This window comes from Sinocyclocheilus rhinocerous, unplaced genomic scaffold, assembly GCF_001515625.1.
Source record: "Sinocyclocheilus rhinocerous isolate Xijiao unplaced genomic scaffold, SAMN03320098_v1.1 scaffold295, whole genome shotgun sequence".
Taxonomy (NCBI): Eukaryota; Metazoa; Chordata; class Actinopteri; order Cypriniformes; family Cyprinidae; genus Sinocyclocheilus; species Sinocyclocheilus rhinocerous.
In genome coordinates, this window is record NW_015647035.1 from 2,592,209 (window position 1) to 2,613,652 (window position 21,444).

Genomic DNA, 21,444 nt, shown 5'->3' on the forward strand with positions numbered 1-21,444 from the left:
GAGTATGGGTCACCATACTTGGCCACATGTCACGTCACTTTTCACTTTTTCACTTTTCACTTTTCAATATTACAGCGAGAATAAAAGTTACTCCTTCTTTCTTTGTGTGAACATTTGGGCGGTGTTATGCAAATCTTCCCAGATCGTGACGTAGGTATGTGGGGGCGTGTTAGAACGAGCCTTTTTAGTTAGGTGTGGCTAACTCTTAACTTTTATAAAGAATATCTCTTTGGATTTGAGACTTTAGTCTTTGCAACTTTACAGATCTTCTTTATGCACCAAGAGCTTGTAACACTCCAAAGAGAAAGGAAAAAATGAAATCGCATCATATGACCCCTTTAAATGAACACTGTTTGCATATAGGTGAGCCGGAGTTTCGCTATGTTGCTGGGATGCATGGGAATGAAGTTTTAGGCCGGGAGCTTTTGCTAAATCTTATGCAGTACATCTGTCGTGAATACAACCGAGGCAATCAGCGTGTCATACAGCTGGTGAAGGACACACGCATCCACCTGCTGCCATCTATGAACCCAGACGGATATGAAGCAGCCTATGAGAAGGTAAAACACTGATGTAAGAAAAACATTGACTTGAATGTAGAAGTTATAGGTGGTAGTATGAATAATATTGTGGACGTTTTTATTAATATTACAGATAATTAAGATTATACATTCTATTTACAATCCCAGAGAACTAACTATAGTGTGATCACTGTCTTGTACTCCAGTCTTTGCGTTTGTGCATCTGTTTGTTTCAACAGGGTTCAGAACTCTCTGGCTGGGCTCTGGGACGCTACAGTTTTGAAGGCATTGACATGAACCATAACTTCCCTGACCTCAACAATATCATGTGGGACGCTCAGGAGATGGCCATGGACAAGAGGAGAGTGAGCAACCATTACATTCCCATGCCAGAGTACTACACATCAACCGAAGCATTAGTACGTAAGAACTGTCATCCATGCTTGGCTATGGAAGCTTTTTTTCACTTTAAAAAATTGTGACTTTTTATCTCACAATTCTGAGAAAAAAAAGTCAAAATTGCAAGATATAAACTCACAATTGCGAGAAAAAATATTAATTTTTTTTATCCCGTGGCAGAAACAAGCTTCCATACTTGGCACTTCCTTATAATACAGTATGTGTACTTATAAAACACTTTGGGTGGTCTCATTATTTTTCAAAAAGAGCTTATATTGTTTGTCAGAAGAGTCAAAATTGTTCATTTTTTAGATAAGCAAAGGAATATTGTTTGACTATGAAAGCAGCAGAGCTTCGAGCTCTTTCAGAGGTTTCTATGTTCCCTCATACTGTTTGTTTTATTTGGATGAACAGTGAAAGTCAGACTTAAGGGTCGCATTCATTAAACTTTTCAATAGTCTGTTAGTCTTTGCTGTACAGATAAGGACACATTGTGCACAGGGGAATCAGGGTCAAGTAGATCTGAAGAATGTGAGCACTTCCTGTCAGCTGAAGCTCCCTGTGCCGGGGCCTCAGACAGAAAAACACACAGCAGTGAAAGAGCAGAAAACAGATTAGAAATGAAATTCACACTTCATCCAGAAAGATGATAGAAGCAAACTCAAATATGAAGAAACGTAATAAAAGAACACAAACGTAGAATTCTTTTCTGTGAATTATGAGATTATTATAGGCAATGTTTCACTTTTGTGCTTGGGGGAGGGGCTACAGGAGCCAGACTGACATTGGTTTAGGGTCTAGTCTAGTCTAGGATCTTGGTCTGGGTCTAGTTTCAAATTCTGAGATAGCAGTTGTTTTTGTATAGTTTTCAAAAAAATTGAGTTGTTTTTGTATAGTATACAGAGTTGTTTTGCTAAACAACATTTGTTTTTTCTAAAAAAAAATGTCTATATAGTTTTTATTAACATTAATTTGTTAGTTTTTGTTTTTGTTTTTTTTCTCGCAATTCTAAATTTATATCTGACAATTCTTACTTTTTTTCTGCAATTCTGAGAGAAAAGCTGAATTGCAAGATATAAACTTTCAAAAAAAAAGAGTGTAAACAGAATTCAGAATTTTTATGGTTTTAGTTTACTATATACAGTGGGTACGGAAAGTATTCAGACCCCCTTAAATTTTTCACTCTTTGTTATATTGCAGCCATTTGCTAAAATCATTTAAGTTAATTTTTTTTCCTCATTAATGTACACACAGCACCCCATATTGACAGAAAAACACAGAATTGTTGACATCTTTGCAGATTTATTAAAAAAGAAAAACTGAAAAATGCTCAGTATTTAGTAGAAGCACCCATTTGATCTAATACAGCCATGTAGTTAACTATAATAACCCTGATACATAATATATATACAATATATATATATATATATATATATATATATATTTCTTTTTGCACGTTCATGTTTAAGGTTGCCCCAGAGACGCGTGCTGTAATCAGCTGGATGCAGGACATCCCGTTTGTACTGAGTGCTAATCTGCATGGGGGAGAGCTGGTGGTCACCTACCCTTTCGACTGTACACGTGATTGGATCCCTCGCCAGGACACGCCCACCGCAGACAACGATTTCTTCCGTTGGTTGGCCACCGTCTATGCATCCGCCAATCTGGTGATGGCAAACCCTGAGCGGAGGATCTGTCACTCTGAAGACTTCCAGCAGCACAACAACATCATCAATGGAGCGGACTGGCACACTGTACCAGGGAGTGAGTAAACATCAAACACGCATGTATTTAGTGTGTAACTTCATCTATTTATACAACTTCATTAAACTGCAACTGAGTGCTTCCTAAAAGAGATGACAGAGGCATATTCAAATGTAAAAGTCCACAATGAAAGTCTTGTAGAACATATTCACGAGTATGTAGAGTGTAGATATTTAGTATGGAGCCAGATCGGCCTCAAAAATAATACATTTATAAAACAAAATTCATAAATGCACAGCACAATTTACATTTACAAAATCCGATTCGTAAATTCAAAACACAATTCATAAATACAGAAGTAAAAGCATAAATATTTCCCCAAATGCTCACACAAAAGCATCTTACCTAAATAAATTTAAAATGTTTACACAAATATGTATATATCAAGTTCTTGAATTAATTAACAATCCACATTTATGAATGATGTTACATGTATTTATGAATCGTTGAATCTGTTTTGAATTTACGAATCGGATTTTGTAAATGTAAATTGTGCTGTGCATTTATGAATTTTGTTTTATAAATGTATTATTTTTGAGGCCGATCTGGCTCCATAATTTAGATATTAGTTGCTCCATATTGAAGACTAAGAGTGCCAATTTAAAAAAAAAAATTGTCAATGTATTAAAAATTATAATAAATATAGTTAACATGATATTAAATAATAAATTGATAAATCATTTTTATTGCACAAATACTTTTATTTTTCCTGTTGCCAAATGCTAATTTCTTCATTAATTTGCCAAATTGTGTTTTATTTGTTTTGGTACACTTTTAAACATGACTTAATATCAATTTAAAAAGTGATTAATCTATTTGCATTTTATTTTTGAATTAATACACTGATAATCCCTTTTACATTTTATTTTTATTTGGCAATCATGCGTCTTATATGAAAGGCTTTATGTACTTGATGAATTTTAATGTCTTATATTCTGTTTCTTATATTTTATTTTTGCTTTATAGGTATGAATGACTTTAGTTACCTCCACGCGAATTGTTTCGAAATAACTGTAGAATTGTCCTGTGATAAGTTCCCACATGCCAGTGAGCTTCCTATCGAGTGGGAGAACAATAAAGAGTCTCTCCTGCTGTACATGGAGCAGGTCAGTTCACTTTCCCTCTGTCCTGCACAGAACATGATCCTGCTGGAACCCATTTCCCTTTTCATCTGCTCTCTCTGGCTTCTGCAGGTGCACAGAGGCATAAAGGGCGTCATCAGGGACAAGGACACTAGAGCTGGCATTGCAAATGCTGTCATTAAGGTGGACGGTCTGGGCCATGACATAAGATCTGGTATACCTCAGCGTTATTTTAGTATCATTGATATATTATAGTTTCTGTTAATATTTTGTGTTCGATTTTAAGCTATTTACATTTAGATTTTTGCTAATGTTTTCGTTTGTTGTGAGTTTTTGTGATTTTTATTAGTTTTTCTAAAAATACAGTATCTCACAGAAGTGAGTACACCCCTCACATTTTTGTAAATATTTTATTATATCTTTTCATGTGACAACGTGAGGGGTGTATTTATTAGTTTTACTTTATTAGTTTTTTTCTCACAATTCTGAGTGTTTATCCCTCTAGAAATCACTATGCCAAAAAACTGCATTACAGCAATTCAATTATGTTGTTAATACTGAAAATAATATTATTTTCCTTTCTTTCACATGCTTGCAGCTGTAGATGGTGATTTCTGGCGTTTGTTGAATCCAGGTGAGTACAAGATAACGGTGTGGGCAGAAGGATACTTCCCACGCATCCGCCACTGCTCTGTAGGGTCAGAGCCCCACGCGACCATCTGTGACTTCACCCTCACCAAGACCTCACAGGATCGTCTTAAACAGATCCTGGCCAGTGGTGGGAAAATTCCCCGGGACAATCAGGTACGGATCCGAGCCATGCGAATGCGCAAACTCCGTGCTAGCACCAAGATTCTCAACCGCCGTCGAGAACAACAGCAGCGTCTTAACAAAGTTAAACGGAAGTGAGCAGCTCATTTATAAAATAATGAGCTGGTCTGCCGCAGGTTGAGAGACATTGAGATTCTGGACTGTAAACTGACAGAACAGCTTCCTCTACATTCCTAAAAACACATTTCTACTTTTTAACAACATCATATCTTTGAAAATGAGATAAGAGACAACAGTTCCCAGAAGCCAGTCGAGTCCGGTCGAGGATTTAAAGCTACTGGTTTTCAATTTTTCAACTGTGTTTCACACAATGTGATTACACAGCTTATCCCTGGTCTGCTGTTCAATATTTGAATGTTTTTTTTTTTTACCGCTAACAGAGATTTCTAAGAATGCCTCATATATGAGCAAAACTGAGATTGTAGCTGGTTTCTACACTCAGAATGTGATGATGATTTTATAATAAAGCTAATAAAGGATTTTACAGAAAGCAACTCTGTTTCCTCAGCGGTGTTAGCACTGCAAGATAATTTGAGGAGGAAAAATGCTGAGACATGCTACAATACATTCATATTCATTATGTTATGCCTCATGAACCACCAACTATGTACCAGTATTAAGACATTTCTTTTAATTACACATGGAAATTCGACAGTTCATTAAGAAGAAATGGAAAACAGTGCCTGAGCTGAATATCTGGATTCATGATTTTTGCATTTGTTTAAAAAAAAAAAAAGTATGTTAAGCTTCTACATACTTAATTTAGAACAGAATACTACAACAGTAGATTTGTGGGTTTCACACTTCCTGGGCAACCCAGTTCATTGTCCTTTACTACCATTCAAACGTTTGGGGTATGTTTTTTTCTTTAAGGAAATTAATTCTTTCATACCAGCAAGGATGCAGTAAATTGGTCATAAATGACAGTAAAGACATTTATAGTGTTACTGATTTCTATTTCCAATAAATGCTGTTCTATTGAACTTTCTGTTCATCAAAGAATCTTGAAAAATGTATCAGTTTCCTCAAACAAAATATTCAGCATCACAACATTCAACATTAATAAGAAATAACATTAGAATAATTTCTGGTGGATCATGTGACACTGAAGACTGTGGAGTAATGACTGCTGAAACATCACATGAGCTGTGACATTACATTAATAAATGGCATTTAAAAAATATATCAAAACGAAAAACGTTATTTTAAATTGCAATATTTCACAAAATTCACATTGCTGCTTTTACTGTATTACTGATCAAATAATTGCAGCTATGTGAACATAAGAGACTTATTTAAAAAATAAATCTTAATGACCCCAAACCTATGAATGTATATATTATCTGACTGAAACCCTCTGCTATAAGGAATTAATCAATTCCATGTGTTTTCGATTTCATGTTTGATGGAATACAAGTTTTACAAAAATGACATTTTCCCAATCCAGCTCTTGACCTAAAGCGAGTGACGTGCCCATCCTTAATGATCTGTTTAAGGGAACCAGATGCCAAAGCTTACTTAGTGCACTCCATCAGTCTATAGTCAACTCTCATTTTTGCTTAAAAACAGCTCTTTTTTACAGCATGCCAAACAGAAGATATGAAAAAGTTTCTTTATTTAATATACCTGTACCACTGCATCCTTAGCATTGTTAACATGAATAGAGCGAATCAAAAGAGAATAAAGGTAACTTTCACTGTTACTCTGATTTTAAATTTCCATGTTCAAGAACAGTCACTATTTGAATAACGGAGAAGGATGACCAACTCATATTAGTCCCAGAAAAGCTGAACATTCAGATTTTGTCCTCGTTTTCATCTTAAGAAAGTTAAACTCATCTGTATAAAACACTCATCCAACAGTTAAACCTGCATCAGAACTGCCTTCTCCTATTGTCCTCACGTCCAGAGTTCAAAGCTCCCACCGATGTGCATAGTGAGCATCTGAACATTTAATAACTGCTGATTGTCCATGTAGAGGCCAGAAGCATATGAAAAACAGAACATTACAAAATTCCCAGTCCATTCAATCAATCATTGGCAGAAGTAATATTCATCCCAATACTCAATACTCACACGTACATGGTACATACTGCATTGACAATCTACAAATCAGACCTCATTTAGTGTTGTTACAGATAAGCAGTCCAAAAATAAAAATGAACTATTAGTAAAAAGTGACATACTTCCAGAAAAAAAATTTCTGAAAACGAATATGGCACTGCAAATTCTAAAATGTTTGGCAAAATGCAAAAATTGCCATCGGCTTGAACTGCTTACAGTTACATGAAAATGACTGGCTTAAGTTACTGGAGTGCTGCATGGATGAGCAACCAAAAAACATCCCATAATTCTCGAACGCTCACGTGACTCATTCAACCTCCATCGTGTTTGCTTTTATTCTCACACAGACTGTTAAGTTTACACAGTATAAAGAACAATTACATCTAAAAATGACAAACATGTAGAGGGTCATTCACATGCAGTGTGACCTTACACACACACACACACACACACACACACACACACTCTAAGGTAGTTTCGTTCTCCCATTATCCACCTGACCAATCAGAAGCTTCTTCCATATAGTTCAGTGATCAGTGTAAATTCTAATGCATTTGTATGTGTTAAAAGTGTGGTTGATACAGAGCTACGCGTCCACTAAGGCAGCCCGTTGCGAACTGACAATGAGTGGGTGAGAACTTTGAGGTGAGCACCACGTCGCTGTGAGAGTAGATGGAGCGAATCTCCCGCAGCAGAGCCGTCCGCACAGGCATGCAGTCCACCAGCTCGGCGCAGTGCTCATCGAACGCCAGCAAGCGCACGCCATAACCATATGGAGAGCAGATGAGCCGGCCATCGGGACTGAAGCACAGCTCCTTGATGTAGCCGCGGCCGACGTTAGCCTCCTCGATGTAGTGCGTGAGACGCAGAGAGCAGCGAGGAGAAACCGGAGGTCGAGGTGGAGCTCCCTCTTGAAACTCATACACACACGTCCACTGAGAAAGACAGAAACAAGACTGTTGAAATTCATTCTGCATGTTACACACTTTTTAGGTTTAGGTTACACCACTGACCTCCTGGTCGTCCATGTTGCTGGAGCAGCGCAACAATGTGGCCCAGCCTTTAGGGTGCAGTTGCAAGGAGGTGATGCAGTTCCCACGGTCCCTCTCACCAGGGATCTCTGGGGTTAAAACCTCAAGACTGTTTCTGGGTGACAGACCTGCAGAAGACAAAATGTGAACACTGGAGTAAAAACTCATAAAAACAGAATTAGGTTCAAAAGGTACACAATCAAAAAACTAAACTGCTAAACAACCAATGTTCACAATAAAAAGACTAAACTACTAATGTACGTACAACTTTCATAAATAACCTATATTAAAATCATTCAGTCTTACCCTCTCTGTGTGGATGGGTTTTGCTGTCAATGGTGTGACGGGATCCCCCCGACCTGGAACCTGCTGATGAACCTTCTGAAAGAAAAGAAGAGACTTAATCTTAAAAATGATGAGAATGATGATGATGATAGGGACAGGATTCACAACATAATTAACCAGTAGTTTTCAATAATACTTTGTTAAAAGTAATTTTACTTAATATTTTATGAATTACCCATGAACAAGACAAACACATACAACATACACTCCTGTTCAAAAATATTAAAGAAATTAATAATTTTATTGAACAAGGATGCATTAAATTGATCAAAAGTGACAGTAAAGACAAGCATAACATTTTAGTTTCTATTTCAAATAAATACTGTTCTTTTGAACTTGATCACAAAATCCTGAAAAAAATGTATCACTGTTTCCACAAAAACATTAAGCAGCACAACGTTTTTCAGCATTCATACTAATAAATGTTTGAGCTGCTAATCAGTTTATGAGAATGATTTCTGAAGGATCATGTGATACCGAAGACAGGAGTAATGATGCTGAAAATTCAGCTTTGCCATCAAAGGAATAAATTGCATTTCAAAATATTGCTTTGATCAAATAAATGCTGCCTTGGTGAGCATAAGAGACTTTCAAAAACATACCAAAAAAAATATTTTTTTTTATTGTAAGTGTACGTTGTGTTAAAAATAATTAATGCTTACAATCAATTTATATACATTTCATATTTAATAAACTTTACTTTTATTTTATGGACCAATGGAAAAACATTTAATTACCCAGAATGATCCAATTTACTCCTTAAAACCTTAAAACACCTATGAAACTTTTTGTATTAATGGTGTTGGATTAATTAATTAATCCCTTGTCTCTGTGACTTTGCAGTAGGGCTGAACGATTTTGGAAAATAATCTAATTGCGATTTTTTTTTACCAATATTGCGATTGCGATTTAATATTCAATTATTTTTTTTAAAGCTCTTTATGTTCTGTATTATTCAACAAAGACAAGCTATAAATCATTGTATAGTATGACCAACACAATATTATATAGATTAAACATAAATGTTCTTTTCTGTAGGCCAGGCCTATATGTTACGATGAAATTAGGTGATGCATGAATTGATATGAATGACATTTTTATTTAACAACTACAATCACAGTACATTGACTGATTTGTTGAACTTCCAACCTTGTAAGCATGTAATAATTATGACAACATAAAGCACTGACAAATAAACCTGGTGTAAACATTAATATGAAAGTCAGTAACAAATCACACAAACTAAAGTAGATTGCAGAAATATAAAAACAAATCTGTTGCTTTACCACACTGCTTTAGGTAATTCACAGTCACTGTAATAAACATATGTAAACATGTGCACTGCACTTTTTAAACACTGTCTGTTAACTTTAGATCAGTGGTTCTCAAACTTTTTTGGTTGCGCCCCCCTCAGGCTACCAAATAATTTCACTAAACATTATGAAAAATTTATGTTTTTTTAATTTAAAAAACCTACAGGGAAAAAAACACCTGCATCACTTGAAACATTGAAAAATAGCATAGAGAGAATAACTTATTATTATTCTCTCTCTGTGCTCTGTTATTTATTTATTTTTTGTGGGTTTCAGGCGCTCGCCGTACTTTGATGTCATACACCGATCTGATCTTCAAGTCGAACACACCTCTTTACTCTTGCGTGTCACGTGACCGTGTAATCGCAGCCTCTGCGATTGAAAAATCGAATTTTTTCATATCGCGATATTATCGCAAATGCAATTAATCGTTCAGCCCTACTTTGCAGTACAGTAAATATCATTTAAAATTCAGTTCAAATTCCAACTCATGAACTGAAAGAAACACCATTCTTAAATTTTGAATGTTGCCCTATCCTACCTATAGCAAATATCACCCTTTGAATACTAATCCATTTCCATGCCGCCTCCATATCTCCTCATTTCAGACCTTAGTATTCCTCATTTCAGACTCTTAGATCTTATTTGTTTACGCTTTATGTATGTACCTGTGCTGAGAGGAGCTCTTCGGGCCCGTAGGATGCGGTAGCTCCCAACCTCAAGGCTCTGGGTGAGGTCAAGGTCATGTAAGATGAGCAGGTAACCAGAGGAGGTGGAGATCAACATCTTACTGCAGTCTGGAGTCAGACGCATCCGCATTAGATAGCGTGTGTGGAAAAACTTCTTGTGTGGACAGCCTTCTTCTGTGAACCTAAACAAACAATGACAGCACAATGAAAGTACAATGACACACAGTTGCACACAACCACTTAAATATGCAATCTTAAAGGAATAATTGACGAAAAATCAAAATTTGCTGAACATTTTCTAAAAATGAACTTACCCTCAGGTCATCCAAGATGTACGTGAGCTTGTTTCTTCATCGAAACAGATTTGGAAAAACTTAGCATTACATCACTTGCTCACCAATGGATCCTCTGCAGTGAATGGGTGCCGTCAGAATGAGAGTCCAAACAGCTGATAAAAACATCACAATAATCCACAAATAACCGACACGACTCCAGTCCATCAAGTAAAGTCTTGTGAAGTGAAAAGTTGCATGTTTGTAAGAAACAAATACATCAAGATGTTTTTAACTTTAAACTGTTGGTTCTGGTTACAATGAGTCCTCTAAACATAATATAGACAATTATTTGTGGATTATTGTGATGTTTTTATCAGCTGTTTGGACTCTCATTCTAACGGCACCCATTCACTGCAGAGGATCCATTGGTGAGAAAAGTGATGTAATGCTACAGCTAGGAAACCCACACCTCCAAACCACAAAACGTACCTGTTGGTGTCCCATGTGATGACATTTCCGTCAAATCCTGACGTCACCAGCAGGCGAGTGTGTGTATCATACTCTATGTTCTTGACCCAGCTGGCGTGGCCATGTAATGAGCACACCTTCGAGTTGAGTTTACGCAGATCCCACAATGCAATGGTGGTGTCATCGGAGCAGGTCGCAAACAGCCGGTTGTCGAGAAACCTGAATAGTACCCAACATCAGCCAACCAACCTCACACTTAGATGACACAGTGGTCATCTGTATTAACTTTATGAATGTGCCAGACAGTATTCGTGTGTAAGAATGGAAAAACAAAAGGATCACAGAAGCAACTAAGTCATCCAAATAGTACAGTACGCAAATCCTAGTGTTCAACATGCAAATTGTTTTGAATTAGTTCCTACTACTATGAATTAGCTCTTACATAAAAGACTGTTATAGAAAAGATTTCGCTCATGCAACTGAGGTTCCTGCACACTCCAATCGATTATATACTGTGTGCACATTGCACATACCTTATATTGTTTACACAGTCTTCATGAGCCTCCACCAGTGTTTTGATATGTCTGGAGGAAACGGGGTCAAACAAAAGCACTTCTGTCTGCTCACAAGCAACTGTCAAAACTGACCTAGAAAAAAGCAATATACAGGTGTTTGTCAATTAGGTCAGAACTTTTCTATATGGTACACGTTATCCTATTATAAAAAAGTTTTCACTTAAAAGAAGTTATAGACTAAAAAAATTAAAATAAAAAAACAGATAGCGTTATAAACGCTTATTGCATGCACTGCAACAGATTTCAACAGCAGGTAAAAGTTTACTGGGAAATGTCAATACTATAGTACACACTTGCCAATTTCACAGACATCACACACATTCCATGTCACAAATATTTATGGAATATACATGCATGTATGACATTTTATTAAAAGAATGGATAATTTTGCATGTGATGGTTATGACATAACCATCACTATGTTAAGAGTATGACAATTTCATTGATCAGCTTATCAGTTTTAATCAGCAAGCCATGTTCACTTATTGTGTGAATTGTACTTACTCTTTTGCACACATGTGCAAAAAAAAAAGAAAAAAAAGAAATTAAAACCTGGTGTGAACAAAAACTAATTGTTTAGAGATCTGAACTGTTTTTATAAATTATTTATTTATTTTTTCAAATCTGAACTTTTTTCAAATTGGAGAATTAATTTTAGGTTGTTGTTTTTTCCCGTGACTTTAAAGTAGTTGTCATTACCTAGTCAATCATAATAAGAAATTCTAAATGTATTTATTCAGAAACGGTCATTTCTTTTTCATCTTTATACATTACACAATATCAGCAAGTGTTTCATTTAACGTTCATATGTTTCAGTACATACAATATTTTAACGAAGAAAATATTTGGAAAAAAAGCTTATTTTGTTTAATGTTAAGCAGTCAAAAGTGCACATGACTGAAGAGACACTCATAAATGAACTGAGCAACGGGACTCGTGACAAGGGCAACACTGAGCAGCGCTTACCCGTCCGGCGAGTACTCCAAGTTGAAGACAGCCCCGTGGGTTTGTGTACTGAGGTTCACCGAATCCGTAGCCGGGCTCATGGATGAATAAAGCCGTGTCATGTTACGGAAATGATCCCGCGCGGGGTCTACGAACGGCCCCCTGCCGACTGTCCTCCTGTATATCCACGAGAATAGAGAGTCGCTGGCGCGCGAGACCCTGCACCCCGAGCCTGTCCCTCCGTCCGCGGCCGACTCGAGCCTCGAGCTGCCCTGCGTCCCGGCACTCTTGCGGCCCGCCCGGGGCGATGATGGTCTCGTGGAGTCCTTGTCTTCATCACTGTCGTCGTTCTCCTCCGCAGCGCGCGGCTCCTCGTTGTCGCTCGGCTGTCCCGAGCTCATTGTTGCACGAATGTTGCCAGCGGCTCCGTCCTGAGACTCACCCTCCTGCAGTGGGCGGACAGGCACTGGACCTGCGAGCCAGGCCGTCTTGCAATCTGTGCTGAAACCGCTTAAAGATCCATTAATACAAACACAAGAGTGCTGCGGATGTGTGCGGATACAACAGGCTACGTATTTCCGGTTCTTCTTCTAATAACGTTTTATGGCGGATGGCAAACCAACTTCTGGTGCATTTACCGCCACCAACTGGACTGGAGTGTGAAGTACTAATAAGAAACTTCGTATTTCCGGTTCCTTCTCTGCATAAATTAAAACCTAACTGCGCTAGTAAGACAGCTTTGATCCTACAAAATCCCCAACTTTTTAAAAATGGTCTCTACTTTTTTGACAAACGTTTTTAATAACAGTTTTATAAGAAACTCCTTTAATATTGGATCCAATCCTCCATGTAAATCAAAATGGCTTAATCTTGGCATAGCATTTGGATATTACCATACAAATATGTTATTTCTAATAAAGTAAAAGAAGTACTTTACAAAATTATTCACAGAATCCTGTAAATGCAGCTGTTAGCAGATACAGTATATTCATAGTGTTTGTGATAAATGTACCTTTTGTAACATATCAGTTGAAGATATTGAACATTTATTTTTCTATTGCCCTTTTTCATTTTCATTTTGGGTTGACTTTAAAATAGACATAACAACAAAAAAAAGTAAACAAAGCCCTTAATTTAAAACCTCGTGATATTTTACTTCGTTTTCAAAACCCATATTTTTCTGAAAAACGAAATTACATTATTAATCTGTTAATTTAATTATTTTAGCAAAGTTTTATATTCGTAAGTCAAAAATAATTCAAAAGAAACCATGATATATTACCTTTTGTAACACTGATCTTAAAATATATTTTGAAACCCTTTCTGAGATCACAAAATAAGAAGCTTATAAAAACAATAAACAAATCTAAAGCTTTTCAAATGTATGTAACTGCCCTAATATTATATAGCACTTTTTTTATCCTTGCATTTAAAAAAAAAATATTATGTTCATGTTCATTTTATGCTTTGAACTTTTATTTAAGAAGCGCTTGTTACAATTTTCTATATCACACAAAGTCCTTCACATTACTGACAACTTGTGATGGGAGAAACGAAGCTTTTCAAAATCGACGGCACCTGCTGGTCAAATCGGTGTAACCAACCTTTTACGAACTAATTGCAAATATGTAATCTCGATTGTAAGTGTAATCTTCATCGCAAAATGTAAACTATTATCACTATGCATGTAAGGCATGAAGACATTAAGATATTGTAAACATTAACTTCATGATTTTCTGTAGAGCTCAGATTGCTTTTAATGCACAAATCGTTGAATGAATGAATGAATGAATGAATACATTAAAATATTTCCACTGTCTTTGCCTACGTTCCCTGTCCATGCCTAGACCTGGCTCTGTACATTACGATGACTCGAGATCAAGCCATTAGGCACTAGTTCATGGGTTCACTAGATCAACGCCATCTAGCGGCGAAACATCGGAATTTTGGAACGTTTCGAAAACAAAAAGATAAGTAAATGTTTCAAAGCTTCATGAAGCACCGTTTCGAAAGCACCTATCATACAATATTGACAACACTATCACAGTTTGTTCAGAAAATGATTTATTAAAGGCTTCCAAATACTGAGAGAGAACAAAAAGCAGGTCCTGTGTTTATAATGATATCTTATTAAAATTAAAATTAAATCCAAGCTTACTCCACACAATTAATCATGGCATCAGTAAGGTAAGTTCTATTCAGTTAACTTAAAATAACTTTTATGAGGTATTGCAAAATGTCTGAAACCCTGAGATGCTGGATGTTGCTGTCATAAATTTGCTGCATATTCTTCAATGTAATATGACAAAACCCACTGCACTGCAATGGTATCTTTTAAACTTAAACGTACAGTCCGCCTAAAAATTCTATCATTTATTTCAAACCTGTATGACTTATTCTGTGGAACACAAAAGAAGATATTTAGAAGAAACTTGGTGATCAAACAGTTTTGGTGACCACTGGCTTCCATTATAAGGAACATTTCTCAAAATATCTTCTTTAAAGTTCTACAAAAGAAAGTAAGACATACAGGTTTTTGGTTGAACTACCCCTTTAATGACCATTACGCTCTACAACATATCTCTAACTCTCTGTGATTGACTCTCTATCATGCTGTCGTAGACAGAGCGATACACACTGAGGACCTCAAGCGCCGTCGGCCGCATGTGAGGCTCATTCCTCTTGCATTCAGTGTAGATCTGAAACAAGTGGAAATGGATGACATCACTTCCCAGGACACTCCCCAACAGGAAACGTGTCACATCTGGAATCTTCCAGATGTCTGTCTTTTCATCGTAACCAGGCATGGCTTCATCTGAGAACTGCACATCCTCGCCGTAAGGCCACAACTGCTCTGGAGCAGCGAAGTCCCCGGTGAGCTCATGGTGACCGCACTTCACCCCTTGACGTCCCCTCTCCACCTCAGGCAGCGCATCCAAGTCGCTGGCCAACAGACGCATGTCAGATGTGAGCAGAAACTGGCTGAGAGTTTTGTGCAGGTCGTTGGAGTCACACATGACACGGATGCCCACCGGACTGCTGTGCAGGTACGCCAGAAAGGCGACGTAGTCTATAGCCAGCTGTAGTCGAGTATGCCAAGAGTTTCGCCAGTGATATCGGTCTTGCGTGAGAGTGGCATCAAGCGTCAGTGCTGATCCCAGTGGGTGATACTCCGTAACAAACACACCATCCTCTTCACACGCCCCTACAAGCGTCACGACGTGGGCGCTCTGCAAGGCACGTAGCATTGTCAGTCCGTGCAGGAAATCATCTGTATACTGCTCTGATGACAAGACGGAGAGCGCCACCTTCTGACCCCGCCACTCTGACAGATAAACCTAGAAAACACAATCATGCAATCACGCATCTCTGAGGATGTATTAAAGGAATAGTTCACCCAAAAATGAACATTCACAGTCACTTTCCAATGGTGAATAACGCATTTCTATAGAGCACTGCAGAGATTATGTATTTTTGTAGGCTAAAACCCAGAAACGCATTTTAGCACTTCAGGTTCCATCATCCTGAATTCAATGGGTTTTTTGGTTAAATGTCTGAAATAGGGTCTGTGGTTAACACAAGCTCAAAATATTTTCACGTTTTATTCTACAACATAACAAAATCGTGTTTTTTTTTTTACTTTTACTTGTCTTTATAAAGAACTACAAAGGTTGTCAGGGACATTAAAGTCATCACAGTGAACAGGAAAACTCATCTACTCATTAGTCCACTTTCGCCTTGTGTTCATAATCACGCCCTTGCAAACTATTTGAACTTAATCTTTCAGGTTAAATATTTTTTGAATAAAGACTAAAAGAGTTTTTGGAACCGTAGTGATGGCGATGTTGAAGTCATATGACCGTGGTGTAGATTGTTTATAGCCTACATTTACCTTTTTACTATTTTACTACTTTATATGTAGGTTTCAAAATTCATAAATGCTGTGTTAAAATGTTATCATGATGAACAAAACATGTAAGAACCACTAACTTTTGTTGCTCAAATCGCTTATTTTATGCAATAATCCAAACGGCAATGGAAAAACAGACAGAAAGCAACTGAAAAACAGCGGTGGATGCAGAGTGAGCTGCTGCAGGAAAAGTGCACGACCCATGTTATCCTAAACATGAGAAAGCATCATATTAAACGATTCAAACAAAAGCATTTAGTCTATGGCGATTTGCCCTGTCATGTGCGGTGACAGATGCATGTGCTCACGGTTGCCAAGTTTGCAGTTTAACTGCACAAAGCCTACATTGATGCATTCACTATAATTGTTTTCATTGCCTTCAAACTGCACATTGTTTGGAGGACAATACTGGGCAGGATGTGGAATAAGAATTTTGTAAACAACGGATTAAAATGTTTTTGTTTTTTACATTAAATTTATATTTTTTGTATAGTTTCCCATTTGTTTAAATGATTAATAAAGAAATTAATGGACAGATGAATTGTTTATTAAAATAATCATTTGTTGCAGCTAAACTCACCTTCTTCACAGCTCCTTGTCCGATGAGCTTCACACGACGGACCTCAGCACGAATTTCGGGGCACTGAAGCCAAGGGGTACAGGTGGTCCTGGTGCCCACTTTAAAGTGGCGAAGCGGGCACTGCGTGTGTGCTGAGAGAGGGTTAGTGTCCTGATACAGGGCATCTAGGTAGAAATACAGCAGCAGATTGGCGCAGAGGAGAGCTGCCAGACAAAGCAAGACCGCAGGCAGTCCACACCTCGTCCCAAAGGTGCCACAGACAGCAGTGCCACCCATAATGACATCTTAACCTGTTTATCAGAACACATGAAGAGATTTCAGACAAATATCACGAGGGAAATGAGAACAGCAGTCAGATTATCAGATATAAGAGATCTGGGTTATAATCGGTAGCATATCACTCACAACAGATGGCATCCATAAAGACTTTTAAAAAGCTTTCTATTTGAGGAATTTCGAATTTGGGGAGCATTTAAGTGCCTTATTGGAGTGTCAACTGTTGTAATACATTTTGTCAAAACTGCTCACTGCGTTTTTAAACAGATTTCATTTGATTTAAGTACTGAAAACAGAATGGTAATACAAAAGAGACTTATTTTGCCCAGAGGTTGTGTCTAATATGATTTTACTATATGCCTTTAACACACCAGTTTGCATTAGTATAATTATACTGGTTCACTAGCCGCAGACACTAATGTCCTCCAGTTCATACGACGTCAAAACAATTCATTTCTGTTGCGCAAGCGTTTAATAATTTGGTGGTTCATGTTCCAAGCCGTCAGATTCCTCAATGTTGTTGTTCCGGATTGTCTCGCTCTATGAAGTTATTAAGAGAAGCGCACTGTATCCGGAAGATACATCGCCCTCTAGCGCCATCACAGTGTAACATTGCACTCGCCATTGGCGAGTTATCTCCTCCTTCTCAGTTTTTACGGCTTTTCGTGTTTTCTTTCACTGTTATACACTCGGGGCGCTATTACACATCTTCTGAACGAGTACAAAACCTCCCGAACAAAAACACACGTGAAAAGGACGGAGGAACTAGCGATCTCTTATGTAAACAGATGCATATGAAAAATAATGCGATCATCAGCAATAGACAGCATATAAATGAAAACGGCATAATGTTACAGAGTGAAATGTTGATCCAGGACGTGGTATATGTCTGTGCAAGCTTTGGAGGTGTTGATGGAAGCGATTTACTGGATTTATGCTTTGATAATCTACTGAATATTATTCAGATGTAGTTTTTGATAAAAATGTGATTTTCTCACCTTTTTGCTCAAAATTATTAATTTTTTATGAAACCTACCTATATTCAAGTGTTGATAAAAAAAAAGCTTTAAACTAGAATAAAACGGATTTTTTTTGTTTGTTTGTTTAAAAGTAGAGGCTCTTATCTTTATTTTGGTGTATTGCATATTCAAATATTCGTACAGCAAAATATACTGGAGGCCATCAAATTTTTGTGAAAATCATCAAAATCGCTGGCGGTGGCTGGCAACTTTTTTTCAAAAATGCTGGCGGGGAAAGAGTTAAAGGAATGAATAATGGGAATAATTAGTAATATTTTGAATGAATATTTTTCATTTGGTTTGACATCTTTAGGTCAAACAGAGTTTAATGGATTACATAGATGAAATATTCTAAGAATATGTGTTACTGTAAAAAAAAAAAAAAACATGATAAGGTTCAAACAGTGTATGTATAATATACATTAAATGTCCAAATACTTTTTGGGGTCACTGTATATACAGTGGATGCTTAAGCTGCATTCAAACATGTATAAATGTCTTTGCATTGTATAACAAAATATAGAAATATAGGGCATTTATTTTAAGGAAATATAGCATTTCGTATTCAAAACATTTCACATAATGAAATGTGTAGGTTTCAGAATATGAATTAATACATTAATCAAAATGGACACTTGGACACTTTCTGATTGTCAGAAATATGGACATGTTAATATCATGAACTACACCATGAATATTCTGCTTGGTCGCTTGTGTGAACTTGAACTGACTTTGAAAGTTGAAAAAAAAATTATATATATATATATATAATGTAAGTGGTTAAAAAGTGGCTAAGAAGTTGAAGTTAATTCTCAGAAAAGCTCTAGAATTATTTATTTGCAGGTGCTACTTGGTTTAATATTTTGTGTCTATTACAGTGAAATTCAGATATTTTTAAGCTTGACATTTATAGTGTCCAAATACTTTTTGTGGCTACAGTACATAAAATATGTGGCATCGTTTGTCGCTAGGCCATTTTTAGGGGGGCTATAGCGATTAGCGATTAGCTCCATAAACTGTACGTTACACGAATTCGTGATCGCCTCAGTTCCCTTTAAATTTCATCTGAAAACGGCAGCAGACTTCGATCGACTCCTCCCCGTCTTTCAGCGCGTTCTTTTTCAATCCACAGACCGCAGCGGCGCAGAGCGAGAAACAGAGGACAAGGTGTGTGTTTATCGATAGATTGTTATAATATCTGCATCTGTGTAGTTCTTTGTCATAAACACAGTTTACAAAATATCATGGGGGAGCATTTGGTTCCCCATCTACTCAGGGGCAGATTTACCAGGTGGCACGGGGTGGCAACTTGCCACCCTAATGCCGAGTTCACACTGCACGATTTTAGCCCGATTTTTCACTCGCCGACAGGTTTTGCGAAATCGCCGACAAATGCCCGACATCGGAGGCAAATCGGTGCTCGTTCACACGAGTGACAATCACGCAGTGTGAATGATCAAAGACGCGATCTGAGGGAATCACCGACGCGTCGCCGACGCCCGCGAAATATTTGGCATGCTAAATATCTGGAGCTGCAAATATAAATGTAAGCAGTGTTTCATGTGCTACTTTCAGCCGCGGCCATGACAGAGTAACGCAAAATAATGGCAAAAAAAAAACACGTCTTTTAATAAACTGCAGGATGGTTGCACGCGCACGCAGCGTGCAGCGCGGCCCAGTTCACTAATTGTTTTTACATTTGTTCGTGAATCAGATAATTACTGCTTTTCAGGTAACTCAGAAGTCCTCTGAGAAATCTAATCCCGTCCGGATATGTCTAATTGTTTGGTGATCCGGTTCTCCGACCGCTCGCTCCTCCGATTCTCCGACCGCTCGCTCCACTTTCATCATGAATATAAGCCGTGACAAAATCAGTAAGAAGATGCCGATCACGGAAACTAATAGCAGAGTTAGGTAAGAATCTAATCGTATTGCAGTTTTCTCGATTGTTAATATAACTGATTTTAGTTGGCACTTTTCCCCCCAAACCATTAATTCAGTTTTCAAAACAAAGACACGTTTCCCAAAACACTTAACAATGAGTAAGTTAAACATTAGATAGCAAAACTGATGACACACCAATCAGAATCTCTGCATCCTATTAACGGAGAGAGGAGAGCGCTGAGCCAATCATCTGGGGTTTTATACTTACACATACAGTTTAATTACAGTACAGTACCAGTACATTAGATAATGGAAATTTCACTATTCTACATGTACAGTAAACTGTAGCACATGTTGTACACCAGGGCTGTCCAAACTCGGTCCTGGAGGGCCGGTATCCTGCAGAGTTTAGCTCCAACCTGCTCTAACACACTCACCTCAAAGTTTCTAGTGAGTCTGAAGACCTTGATTACTTTGGTTCAGGTGTGTTTAATTAGGGTTGTAGCTAAATCTGCAGGACAGTGACCCTCCAGGAGCAGGTGTGGGCGCCCCTGTTAATTAAACACACCTGAACCAGCTAATCAAGCTCTTACTAGGCATAGAAACTTCCAGTCAGGTGTGTTGAGGCAAGTTGGAGCTAAACTCTGCAGGACACCGGCCCTCCAGGACCGAGTTTGGACAGCTGTTGTACACCTTCAAGCGTGTGACTGTCAAATTGTATGACTGCCTAGAGATATAGCTAGTCTTGTGTCAGGAGACCAAGAAACTGCTATAGTACTGTATTCACCTCACAAGACGCCTGATACATACGTCGTATCTATGTACGTCACCTCACAAGATGCCTGATACATACGTCGTCTCAATGTACGTCGCCTTAAAATGCCTGATACATAGCCTATGTTGTGCCCATGTATGTCGCCTTTAAAACCATTTAAATATTTGCATTAGATGTAGGCTATTGCTTTCACTGTAATTAGTTAAAAAATTTACAAATGCAATAAAAATATGGGTATCGGTACTCGGTATCGGCAAGTACCAAAAATAAAAGTATCGGTATCGGGCGAGTACTGGAAAAAGTGGTATCGGTGCATCCATACTGTATACTGTAATGAAATTTGGCTAAATGTGCAGAGGATGCTAAATTATCTTTTTTTATTTTATTTTTTACTATACTGTATTGTGGTGCAAGCCAAGTTCATACAATTCTTTGGTATTTGAACTTTTCTAGTGCTTTTCATCTACTGCAAGATTACTTTACAGTAGTCAAATTAAAATGATTTTTTCCCAAAAGTTCATTGTTGAATTATACATCTGTTCCTGTAATTTAATTGATGTACTGTATACTGTAATAGACATTGAGCTGCAAAAATAATTCCTGAATCCTAGTAAGAGTTTTTGTTACGGTGTTATTGATCTCAGTGTTCACTGGGCAGGAAAGTCATGTGTATTTGAATTGTGTAAGCATTTACAGTCT

The 21,444-nt window shown here is 37.5% G+C and overlaps 3 protein-coding genes across 5 annotated transcripts in view; 1 reads left to right on the forward strand and 2 right to left on the reverse strand.

Moving 5' to 3' along the window:
- The window catches only part of cpxm1a (carboxypeptidase X (M14 family), member 1a), a 14,402-nt gene extending 8,915 nt beyond the window's left edge, over positions 1-5,487 (forward strand). The window contains exons 8-13 of the mRNA XM_016512714.1: positions 364-560; positions 761-940; positions 2,390-2,684; positions 3,651-3,790; positions 3,878-3,980; positions 4,365-5,487. Of these exons, the coding sequence (XP_016368200.1) occupies positions 364-560; positions 761-940; positions 2,390-2,684; positions 3,651-3,790; positions 3,878-3,980; positions 4,365-4,675 (1,226 nt within the window). The 3' untranslated portion in view covers positions 4,676-5,487. The remainder of the gene's footprint in view (positions 1-363; positions 561-760; positions 941-2,389; positions 2,685-3,650; positions 3,791-3,877; positions 3,981-4,364) is intronic.
- Positions 5,488-5,933: 446 nt separating this feature from the next.
- LOC107708468 (DDB1- and CUL4-associated factor 10) lies at positions 5,934-12,960 on the reverse strand. Of its 2 annotated transcripts, none has more exons than XM_016512716.1 (7): positions 12,323-12,960; positions 11,315-11,428; positions 10,803-11,000; positions 10,018-10,220; positions 7,998-8,069; positions 7,674-7,819; positions 5,934-7,595 (listed from the first exon to the last, which is right to left on the reverse strand). In XM_016512716.1, the coding sequence occupies exons 1-7, from the start codon at positions 12,700-12,702 to the stop codon at positions 7,224-7,226; spliced, it is 1,485 nt and encodes a 494-aa protein (XP_016368202.1). In that variant the 5' UTR covers positions 12,703-12,960; the 3' UTR covers positions 5,934-7,223. The 2 variants fall into 2 exon arrangements, with proteins under 2 accessions (XP_016368202.1, XP_016368201.1); XM_016512715.1 differs by having other exon boundaries at positions 5,935-7,595; positions 7,998-8,072.
- Positions 12,961-14,734: 1,774 nt separating this feature from the next.
- On the reverse strand, positions 14,735-17,614 carry LOC107708470 (protein O-mannose kinase-like). 2 transcript variants are annotated; one of them, XM_016512718.1, is made up of 3 exons: positions 17,439-17,614; positions 16,792-17,081; positions 14,735-15,639 (listed from the first exon to the last, which is right to left on the reverse strand). In XM_016512718.1, exons 2-3 carry the CDS (start codon positions 17,065-17,067, stop codon positions 14,872-14,874), a joined length of 1,044 nt encoding a protein of 347 aa, XP_016368204.1. In that variant the 5' UTR covers positions 17,068-17,081; positions 17,439-17,614; the 3' UTR covers positions 14,735-14,871. The 2 variants fall into 2 exon arrangements, with proteins under 2 accessions (XP_016368204.1, XP_016368203.1); XM_016512717.1 differs by having other exon boundaries at positions 17,388-17,614.
- Between the last annotated feature and the right edge of the window lie 3,830 nt (positions 17,615-21,444).